General features: G+C 40.9%; 1 protein-coding gene across 1 annotated transcript in view; it reads left to right on the top strand.

The window, feature by feature from the left end:
* Nucleotides 1-12092, top strand: part of LOC309388714 (mucin-5AC-like) — an 84792-nt gene that overhangs the window by 57476 nt on the left and 15224 nt on the right. Inside the window, exons 32-36 of the mRNA XM_081946292.1 lie at nt 787-998; nt 3915-4086; nt 4242-4492; nt 6600-6783; nt 9048-9252. Of these exons, the coding sequence (XP_081802418.1) occupies nt 787-998; nt 3915-4086; nt 4242-4492; nt 6600-6783; nt 9048-9252 (1024 nt within the window). The remainder of the gene's footprint in view (nt 1-786; nt 999-3914; nt 4087-4241; nt 4493-6599; nt 6784-9047; nt 9253-12092) is intronic.

Here is a 12092-nt window from a genome sequence, read left to right as displayed (position 1 = left end):
TTTGTTTTTGCCAGCCAATTTTTGAATTTTATGTATAACTGCTTATTCAATTTTACAGCCACTCATCTTGGGCAATTGATCTGGGTGGCTTACAATTCAGAAATGTTATTACACTAAAAATACTAAGAACAATTTAATAAAATACTAATGGCGTCCAAATTAAATACACATAGTAGCAATTAAATCATCATCTTTTAACAACCCCATTATCCCATGTTGGGTGGAGTCTGGGCAACTGAATGGAGGTTGCAGAGTGGTTTAATTTTCGGATGCCCTTCCTGTCACCAATGTTTAGCTTTGTTCAGCAAATATTCTCATTTTGCCCATCGAGAGAAATATCTGACTCTACCTAGGATCGAACTCACAGCCTTCTGATTGTGAGGCGTGAGCTCAATATCTAGGCCAGTGCACCACTTGCATAGTAGTAATTAAATGTCCTGTTATTAATACAGTAACAAACTGGGACTTTGACACATTTAGCACCAAGGTACTGGAAGAAAGACAGGTTTTTATGGTCTTGCAAAAGCTAACAGAGTTGGGCCCATTTCAGTATATGGAGGGAGGATGTTCCATGCAGTAGAGCAGGGATCACTGTGGGAAAAGCTCATTTTTCGGGCCTTCACCAGCCAATACCCTTTGGCTGACAGGATCTGCAGTATACCTATTCTGCATTTCTCCTTATGATTCATGTGGCAGACTTTTCTCTATCATTGTGTTTGTTATGTATGCACTTACTTGATAGCTTTCTCAAATCCTACTGAAATGTTGTTGTTCCTCCCCCCTCAGGTGAAATTATTTATAAGCAAACCGACAGCGATGGCTGCATTTATTTCGCCATTTGTGGTAGCACATGTTCCGTTGAAAGATATAAAGGGCCATGTGTATCAACTACACCCAAACCCACCTCAACTCCCACCATTGTCTCCACCACTCCTACTACCAGTACGGCTGGTCCTACTCCACCACCAGGCTGTCCTGATGCAGTTCCACCCCGAGAGGTAGTGTTTTTTATTTCTATTTTTGTAATCTGTGATAATCATGTTTTCAGTGTAATGTGTTTTCTGTAGACACGTTGGATATTTTTGGCCAGGGAAGGAGAAGTTAACCTTTCTCTATTCCAAATACGATTATTGGAGTTTTAGGTCGCACATGGCACTAACTCGATCTGGAATCCCAGAATCCCTCTTTTCCTTCATACATCTCCAGCCTTCAGACCCACAGTGCTATAAAGGCAAGGCTTTATGAAGAATTAGGTGAAACAAGCATGAATTGATTCAAATTACAATTTCTGAACAGAAAGCAAGTGATAGCTCAATGTTTAAAAATTGCCTGGAAGAGTGTTTGTGTGTTTATTACATTTTAGAACCGCCTATCTCCCTTAAGGTACAGCACTTTGCTGATATTAAGGAATCTTGGACAGCAAAATATATTTTATTCAAATATAGTTGTTTGCAAATATATGTTTCACGAAAATAACATGCAGAATATACATGTATACATATAAGTGGAAGTACAGTGAATTGGGGTGAAGGTGAAGAAATAGGATACTGACTCAAAATGTGCTTAGCATTTGTCTTTTTCCCCTTTTTCTCTCCAATTCTTCCCCACTACCACCACCATAGAATTATCTGTTCAGTTATGCTATAATGTAGCAATATAATTGGAAGAATGGCTAAAGACACCTCTACACAATGAAGTAAATGTTTTCTGACTGACATCAGGGACAGTCATGGAATTTAGCTTTTTATCATGAAGACATCGAGTATATTGCCCCTAGGAAATATGTTTTTTAAACCAAACAAAGGAGAATTAAAGCATACCCAAAACTCCCTGTATAGCTTTTACCAAATACCATTCATGATGCACTCATCCCATATAAAACATTTTAAAGAGACATAAAGGGATAGACTCATAGAATTGGAACAGAACCTGTTGAGGTCATCTATTTCAATTGCCTGCTTAGTGTGAGATCCATTAGAGTGAATCTGGCAGCTGATCATCCAATCTGTAATTGAAAACTTCCCGAGAAGGTCAAGAGAGCCTCTTCTGGTTCGTGACACAGGCAGGAAAGCAGGAAGGTTCTCTTGATGTCTCCTGAACGTTCTTGTAGTTTACCCATTGATTTAAAATGATCCTGCCCTCTGGAGCAGGGGTCTCCAACCTTGGCAACTTTAAGACTTGTGGACTTCAACTTCCAGAAGACTTCAACTACCAGCTTTGCAGGTTGAGGAAGTCTGGAAGTTGAAGTCCACAAGTTACTTAAAGTTGCCACGGTTGGAGACCCCTGCTCTGGAGCAATAGGAAATAAATTCACTCCCTTTTCTTCATGCCATCTCTTCAGATAAATAAAGTCTCCTGCCATATGTCTCTTTTAATCTCTATTAAACCTGCCCTATCTTTTAGACATCTTATTGGGTTTGGTTTCCAGAGCCTTCACTATCTGAATTCACTCAAATTTGTCATATCATGTTTAAACTGAAGTGCCAAAACTGGACACAGTACCAAGTGATGTCTGACCAGGGCACAGTGGACAGCACAATAACTTTCTTTATTGTGATCTAGGACTGCTAGTTGTTTTCTGCTATATTACAACAGAAAAGCAAGTGGCCTGGCTCTCTGAAACAATAGCTATCCAGCTACTTGCTCTGGAGCCTTTATTCTCAAAACAAAGGACTAACCAGCCTTGAAGGCCACCCTGATTTGATATGCAATGCCTTATCCTAAGGAAAGAGCCAATGTGAGAGAATGAGGGCATTAAGGAGTGACATCATCTGCGCAATATTGCTAACCAACCATTTTATTTGGTGCTATAAAAACTAGTGTAAATCAAGGAACAAAGGAAATTTATGCTTGATATATGGATAGTTTCGCAATTAAGTATTTTTTTTACTGACCACTTAAAGGCCATTCAGAGTTACAACAACACTGAAAAAGAGGCTTGTGTCTGATCCTCAGAGCTGCAATTATTAAAGTCACGTGATTGCAATGTGGATACTTGGCAACTGGTACCGTGATGGGGTTCAATTAGGCTTGCATATTATATATCTTATTTTAAAAACCATTTTGATTCAAGATTGACTTAGCACAATACACAGAATTGTATTTTACAGGCAATAACTTTTAATTAGTATTTATTACTTCATTTTTTTAAAAAAAATCATGGCACTAGCTCCCCCTTTTCTGGGGTGATGGTGGTGGGGTGCAGAGAATTTATGCTTACTTGGGGGGAAAGAAATCTCCAGGACTGACCTTAGCTAGAACTTTGAAAAAGTAGTGTAGATGGACATCATCTGGGATTTTTAATCTATTTTTTTCCTCCTGTCTATCCATCCTTTTGTTATGGGATCATCTTAAAACCAGGTTTGTCCTCTTTTGGGGTTTACTTTGCCCAGTGAGCTTGGTTCCTACTTCATGTTTATCAACCTGATCAGGAGATAGGAATGTTTTAAAAGATCTGGATGCTGCTTCACAAATGTCAAATTCCAGACATTCCACTTAAAAACAGAAAGGTTATGCAACTCAGAGAAATACAAATAATGCTTTGAACCAATGCAGAATTGAAGTTTAATGGGAAGTAGGATATTATAAATAATCCTCCTATATCATGTCAAGTTATCTCTATCTGGTAGTTACGCAAACAGAATGTCATCAGATGGGCAGGCAAATGTTTCTCCAAGATGTGTCTCCTTGCTAGAAAGCTTGTTTAAAGAAGGAAAGGAAGGATCGTGACATCAAGATTTTTCTGAATTAAGTTATAAAATATAAGGACCAAAAGTCAAATCTCAGTTAGACAGAGGAAAAATGTTGTCTTCCTGCCTTTTACTCATGAAACATAATTTAACGTATGAAATATATGAATACACACACAGAGCTTTATTGGGTCAAACTATAAACTATTTTTTTACTATTCCCAGGAGGGTGAGACATGGATAGAAAATTGCACCAAAGCAACTTGTTTAGGAAAAAACAATATTGCGATAAGTAAAATGGAGTGTCCACCAGTACAGAGTATTGTTTGTGAAAATGGCTACCCACCAGTAAAGATTCTCTCAGAGGATGGATGTTGTTATCACTATGAATGTGAATGTAAGTTCAACTGTTATTTCTGAATGGCTTTGTGGTAATAATGAACTGTAATCCAATTTTGATCATATATGAGTTATTTCGTTGATATTAATCTCGAGGAACAGTATCTTTTAAGGTCCTAATTGTCACCTGTTTTTTTTTCTTTTATTTATCAGGTATTTGTAGTGGCTGGGGTGATCCTCACTTTATCACATTTGATGGAGTCTACTACACTTTCTTGGACAATTGTACTTACGTATTGGTGCAGGAAATTATACCAAAATATAACAACTTTAAAATCCTTCTTGATAATTACTACTGTGACACAGAAGATCAACTTTCCTGTCACCAGTCTATTATTATATACTACAAATCTTCAGTTATTGTGTTAACTCGCCAACACTTTAATGGGATAGACATTAACAAGGTAAAATTTGAAAGTGAGATCCAGTGCCATTCACATGCAGAACAAAAACCTCCACTCATTCCTCAAACTTCTTTAATTCTCTGGAACAAACCCCCCAAATTTGTGTCAGCTATTGCAGTGGTGTGAGAACTTCTCCTGTGAAAATGAAAATCTTCCCACATTTTAGCCACGATTAGCCCCGTGTAAAATGTTTCAATTCAAATGTACAATGTTTAGGATTATGCAACCCTAGTCTTGCCTATTTAGAAATATTTTTTTTCTGAATAAGGAAGTGCAGTACAGGTAGTCCTCAACTTACAATAGTTCATTTAGTGACTGTGCAAAGTTGCAATAACACTGATAAAAGTGACTTATGACTGCTTTTCAATTATGACCTTTGCAGTATGCCCATGATCATATGGTCAAAATTCAGAGCTTGGCAACTGATTCATATTTATGACCTTTGCTGTGTCCCAAGGTCATGTGATCACCTTTTGTGACCTTCTGATGAGCAAAGTCAATGGGTGAGCCAAATTTATTTAACAGCCGGGTTACAAACTATCAACTGCAATGATTCACTTAATAACTGAAGCAAGAAAGATTGCTAAATGGAGCAAAACTCACTTAACAAATGTCCCACTTAAAAACAGAAATTTGGGGCACAATTGTGATCATAGTGGAGGACTACCTATATTCTCATGCATTAATGCCTAGAAGATAGTGACATTTGTTTAAACTTTTAGCCATCAATTAATGAAGTTAAAGGTACAGTATGTTTATCTAATGATCTGAGCAGAAAGAGGAGGGATGGAAAAGCTACTTTTCATCTGTAATGAGATAACTATAAATTGAAACCAATTTATAGAACAGTGAAGAATCTAATATGGTTACTTTTTTGAATCTTGAAAGAAGATATAGTAGTAGTAATTGCTGTGGTAGTACTGGTGATAGTAGTAGTAGTAGACGTACTAGGAGGAGGAGGAAGAGTAGGCACCCCAGCATTTCAGACTTTATGTAATGGTTGAAACATACCAAATTGTAAACATGCACAGAAGGATTCATCTTAAGTCTAAATAACAATCTCAGAAACATAGCAGAGAGGTAAAAGAAAGGATTGGTATTTCTTAAATGGAATGCCTAATTATTGGTTTTATTAAGAAATATAACCATGTAAAGTTAGTTTTGCATAAAAGAGCACAAAGCATTCTTATACATAATAATCATAATATATTATAAAAATATGAGAATTATGTACTACTTATTTGGTTTGTTTTGGTTTGCTTAGAGATGGAAAGATACAAAAAATTAAGGGCAATCAGAGTCTTAAAGCAGGTTCAGGTTCACAGTGATCCCTGGGGAAAAAAGAGGATCTCTTTTGGTGACTATCTGAAGCACCTCTTAATATAAGTCATAAGTGTGACTAGATCCATGTGGCCTTTCCTAGCAGATGTATGTCTTATATCCAGGAGTGGGCTGCTAGGGGGTTCGCAGAGGTTCAGGAGAACCTCTAGCTAAGAGTCTGTGCAGTTCAGAGAACCCACCAAACCCCACTCTTGTCTGGCCCTGCCTACCCCGCCGCTCCCCTCCCAGGAGTCCCCACGTAGCCCATTTTGGATTCAGGTAAGTGCAGGGCGCACACGGAGGCTTGGGGAGGGTGAAAAACAAACCTACTGGAAGTTTAGGAAGGGCCTCTGGATCCTGGGGAGGCTGTTTTTCCCCTTCCAGAGGCTCAAGGAAAGCTTCCAGTGCCTAGGGAGGGCAAAAACGCCCCCCACTGCCAGAGTGCAGGAGGCCAACTAGGCCATGCCCACCCAGCAACCAGGAAGAGAACTCCTTGCTTAACTTTTTGAAGCCCAGCCCTGCTTATATCCTTGGGAAGCCATTTCAGAAGAGGGAACCAGCCTCCCTAAGATTTTCCATGGTTACATGGACACTAAGATCAAGTAATTTTATTTGGTGGAAAATAAAATACATATTTCTTAATTAATAATTGGAGTAAGCAAATCTATCCAAAATGTGTAGATAATTATTTTTAACATGCATGTGCATTATTTTTTAAAAGTATGGGTAATCAAAAAAAAATCTGATATAAAATTGCTCTCTGATGCAAAATTATTCTTCTATGCAGATCTTTTTCAATGGGAAACTCATCAAGTCAAGTTTCCAGAAAGATGACATTTCTATCTATACAATGGGTATTAATATGGTGGTTGAAATTTCTGAAATGGATACTATCGTCACCTATAGTGGTGTAATCTTTGCTATAAAGCTTCCATTCGGCAAGTTTTACAACAATACTGAAGGACAATGTGGTAAGTAAAATGGTTTAATCCCGTCAAAGCTTTTGTTATTCCATGAAATAATTGCAAACTATAATGCATTTAAAGTAGTTGAAACAACACTTTATATATTTGCTCTTAGAAAAATGCTTGTTTCTCTAGTAAACTCTTGACTCTCTTGCCAAAATGTCACTTATTTTTCATTCAGCCTGGATATTAGAACTTCTAATTACTGGTGTAAATAAAAATGGAAAAATATATCATTTGTCTCAAAAGAAATGATATTTTTTTCTAGGAGTATTCAGCAAAATAGTTTAGAAGCTTTGGAAGCAGTTCTACAGCCCGTCATAGTTAACTAGACAAAAGCTGCCTTCTTCTCTAACATGTGATAAAGAGGGCAAGTTCTCTTTCTATTTTCTCTCAAAAACCTCTTGCAAACAACTGCAGAACACCTTCCTCTTGCTAGCAAGTATAGTGCAGAGGTGGGTTGCTCCTGGTTCAGCCCAGATTGGTAGTAACGGTGGGGGAGGCTCCGCCCACCCATCCAAGACGTGCCTGTGCATGCGCAGAAGAGGTGCACACAAGTGTGTGCGTGTTCAAGAGCAAACCAGTAGTAAAAAAATAAAAACCCACCACTGGTATAGTTTGCTTCAAAGTTTTGGTACCATCACTTTTTAAGCTGTGGTCTGTTGGCAGAAGAAAGTGCATGCTGTTTATTGGAAAAAAATAAACTCAAGCCGGAGAGTGTTTCAACAGCATTGTGAAACTGAATAAAGAGCTAAAAAAAGATTGGATTCATGTTATCTGCTTTACCCAAGGGATCAATGGGGTTAAAAAAAGCTAATCCCTCTCATCCCTATGGGTGGCATGTTCCTTCCTCAATATTACGTCCTCTACTAGAGGCCTGGGAGTTTGAAGGTACTGCACGGTATCTTAGCTGTTCTTAGCACTACCCTCTTTTGAATGAAGAGTTCTGATGTCATTCCTGGGATCTGTTGGAGACACTCTCCAACCTTAGGAGTCACATCCCCAAGTGTTCCTCCTATCACCATTAAGACCACTTTGGCCTTTCCTTTCCTCATCCTCTTTAGTTCCTCCATCAGGTGCTGGTACTTCTCCAGGTTCTCATACTCCTTCCTGATATTGTTGTCACTTGGCACCACTACATACATTACCAATGTTGACTTTTGGTCTACTACCCTGATGTCTGATTAATTGGCCAGTTCTCTTGCCTGGATCTGCAAGTCCCACATGATCTTATGTGTATAAGACAGGGGTGGGTTGCTGCCGGCATTACTGCCGATTTGGTGCACAAAATTTTTTTGTGAGATTATTCTGCGCAAAACCAAAAATCAAGATGGCAGCATAAGCAATAGAACCGGTTCGGGGGCGTGGCAAGCCGAGTTACTACCTATTCAGCTGAACCAGTCCAAACTGGTAGGAACCCACCTTCTGGTATAAGATCTAATAACGGAAGACTGTTATTCTCCTCAGACTTCTGGAATCTCCCATCTGAACTTGAGTGTGTCTAGCCTATACACTATGCAGATGTTCCTGTACACAGTGCCACCTATTAGTTTGTGCCATTCAGTATAGGCTGTTCCTGCTTGCATCTTACACCCTGCCCCTCTGAGTTGGAATAAGGTTGCAAAATCTCCATTCCCACCCCACTCTGGGGTCAGTAAGAGGTGGTTTTTGCCGGTTCTCTGAACTACTCAAAATGTCAGCTACAAGTTCTCTAGAACCTGTCAGAATCTGCTGAATTTCACCCCTGGGTAGACCCCTGCTACTATATATCTGGTGCTTGTCCCAAAGGTGCTTTTTAAGAGGCAATTGGTCTTTAGGTCAAGAAGCTTCTTGGATGAGAAGCAAAATGTCTTAAAGAAAAACAAACCAGAAAGTCCAGTTGCCTCTTGAAAAAGCACCTTTGGGACAACCATGGCCTGGATGACTGAGAATATCCATAGATATCTGATGCTTAGTGCCTGTTCTTGTGCTGCTATGATAACTACCTCAATGCTGTCTTTTAGTCTAGCTCTTTCCACCACTGGCTGGATTTCCCAATATCTGCCACTTCAGCTATCTGTTGGATGGTACAGCCCCTGCAGGGTGTTGTTTGCCATGACACCTCCACTGCTTGATCTTTCTCCCATAACTTCTACTGCCTGAGTCACTAAACTATGTGGCCATTATGATACTTTTACTTCTTCCATACTTGCAAGATGTGCTGACTGCCTATTTGGCCTGAGATCACAAATGTTTTGTTCTCTACCTATGTTTTCATGTTATTTTCCCAGGTACTTGCACTAACAATAAAAGAGATGAATGTCGCTTACCAAATGGTGAAGTAACAGATTGCACCCACATGGCTACACATTGGAAAGTGCCTGATTCTAACAAGGATTACTGCTTTGGACCAACACCATCTGTACCATCTCAAATTTCAACACCTTCACCGGAAATATGTAGCGGAGCTCCTCTCTGTTCCCTTATTTTGAATGAGTAAGATAGGAATTATTTTATATTTATTTTTTTTGCCATCCAGTGAATATAGATACTACTAAAAGTCTTGTTTCACTATCTTCAACCTAGCAGAACAACAGTTTTTAAACCAAGGTACCTCAAATGTGGTAACTTACAGAAGGCATACAAATTCCTGGACTCATGACTCCCAAGAGAATGAAATTGCAAAGATTGTGGCCGTTTCACTGCTGCTGGATTGCTACTGCAGTCACATCAACTTCATTTTCAATAGTCTATGACAGTGTCCCAGCCAGTCTTGCAATCCCTCTCTCCTTCCCTCTCCCACCCAGCCATTTAGCCATTTATCTCCCTATTGGGAGGGGAGGAGAAGGGACATTTTCGATGTTCCTCCCACATTCCCACAAGGAAACTCAATGATAAATAATAATAATAATAATAATAATAATAATAATAATAATAATAATAATAATAATAATTTTTATTTGATTAGCCGCAACCCTCTCCCGAAGGACTCGGGGCGGCGTACAATCAAAACAAATAAAAATACACATAAGACAAACATATATACAAAAAGAACAGAGACATATACATATGTGCATGGAGGAGAGTTGACTTATAAGTGAAGACAATTAAAAACACAATTTAAAATCCCCTTAAATAAAATTACTAAATTAAAAAACCCATCAGGAGCGATACGAAGTTATGGTTGAGCCAGGCCAGCTATTTGGAAAAGGTGGGTCTTGAGCTTGACACGGAAGGAGCGGAGGTCAGTAGTGGTCCTAATATCCGGGTGGAGGTCATTCCACAGGGCTGGGCCCGCCACAGAGAAGGCTCTGCTCCTAAGCGCCGCCCCATGGCACTGTCTGGTGGACGGCACCTGGAGAAGTCCCTCTCTGTGCGAGCGGATGGGTCGTAGGGATGTATGGGGCAGAATACGATCCCGCAGGTAACTAGGTCCTGAGCCATGGAGCGCTTTAAAGATCGTAATCAAGACCTTGAAACGCACTCGATAGACCACAGGAAGCCAGTGCAGCTCGCGCAGGAGAGGTGTCACATGGGAGTACTTGGTACTCCCCATAATCACCCGCGCGGCCGCATTCTGGACCAACTGCAGTCTCCGAGTGCATTTCAAGGGAAGCCCCATGTAGAGAGCGTTACAGTAGTCCAGGTGAGACGTCACCAGCGCATGGGTGACTGTGCGTAGGCCGTCCCGGTCCAATAGGGGGTGCAATTGGCGCACCAGGCGAACCTGGTGGAACGCCCCCCTGGCCACGGCTGTCACATGTTCATCCATGGACAGCCTGGCATCTAGGAGGATGCCCAAATTGCGCGCCTGCTCCACGGGGGCGAGTTGAATGCCCCCAATGGCCAGAGATGGAATTATCTGGTTGAACCGGGGAGCCGGAACCCACAGCCACTCCGTCTTGGAAGGGTTGAGCCTGAGTCGGTTGTCATCCATCCAGATCCGTACGGCTTCCACACACCGGGACATCACTTTGACGGCCTCGTTGGGGTGGTTCGGGGTGGAAATGTACAGCTGAGTATCATCAGCGTACAGATGATATCCCACCCCGAAACCACGGATGATCTCACCCAGCGGCTTCATGTATGTGTTGAACAGGAGTGGCGAGAGGACCGACCCCTGTGGCACCCCACAAGTAAGGGGGCATAGGGTCGACCTCTGCTCCCCTGCCAACACACGTTGCGTCCGGCCAGAGAGGTAGGAGCCGAACCACCGCAAAATGGTGCCCCGGACCCCCAACCCCTCCAGTCGGCGCAACAGGATACCATGGTCGATGGTATCAAAAGCCGCCGAGAGGTCTAATAGGACCACGATAGAGGAACAGCCCCTATCTCTGGCCCTCCAGAGATCATCTACCAACGCGACCAAGGCCGTCTCTGTGCTGTGCCCAGGGCGAAAGCCGGACTGGCGCGGGTCTAGATAATCATTCTCCTCCAGATGTCGTGGAAACTGAGAAGCCACCACACTCTCTACAACCTTCGCCAAAAAGGTTGGCGAAAACTGGTGGGAAGTCAAAAGTTGCCCTGGTTCGCACCCTTGTCTTGCCAACTGTTGGTCATTTTGTCCCAAAGGTGTTTTTTTTTTTTCAAGAGGCTTTCTGGATTTTCTTTGAGGATGTTTCACCTCTCATCCAAGAAGCTTCTTCAGCTCTGACTGAATGGTGGGGAATAGAAGGATTTATACTCCATGCAGGCAGCTGGACATTTGCATTCTTTTAGTGGGTCACTCAGGTCACCTGGAGGTTTATCTGGGTCACCTTAAGGTGACCTGAGAAGTGAAAATTGGAACTGTTGAAAAGACTGTATTTTAGAAACAGTTTAACCGTTCCAAGAAGGCTCACACCAATTCGCTTCTTGTATGAGAAGCGAAACGTCTTCAAAAAAAAAAATCAGAAAGTCCAGTTGCCTCTTGAAAAAAAGCACCTTTGGGACAACCATGACCTGGAGGACTGAGAATCTCCATAGACATATTGGTCATTTTGTTTCTCTGTTTAGAAGAGGAAATATTTCCAAGACTATGACCAAACAGGATATAGGTCATCTAGTATAATCATATTGGTGGATTAAACAAGGTTGTTGGTTTTTTTCTAAGTAACATAAATTCCATTATCCTTCTTACCTATACAGTCCTTTGCCCATCTTCAAATCTGCTACAAAGATTTAGGAATCTTCCAGTAGATTTTGAAGGATTGATGGAAGCTCCAATAGCAGAGGCAAATCCTAATGCTAAGCAGAAACTGCTTTCACTCAAAGAATCCTGTTTTTGAATTCTGACCAATATCCTCTGATGAAAAGAAAATTCTTTCTCTCCCCATCCCTCTGTTTCTCTTTCAACT

Source organism: Natrix helvetica (genome assembly GCF_964273705.1).
Source record: "Natrix helvetica genome assembly, chromosome: 1".
Classification (NCBI taxonomy): Eukaryota; Metazoa; Chordata; class Lepidosauria; order Squamata; family Natricidae; genus Natrix; species Natrix helvetica.
The sequence above is the reverse complement of the archived record's forward strand: the minus strand, read 5'-3'. Positions and strand labels throughout refer to the sequence as shown.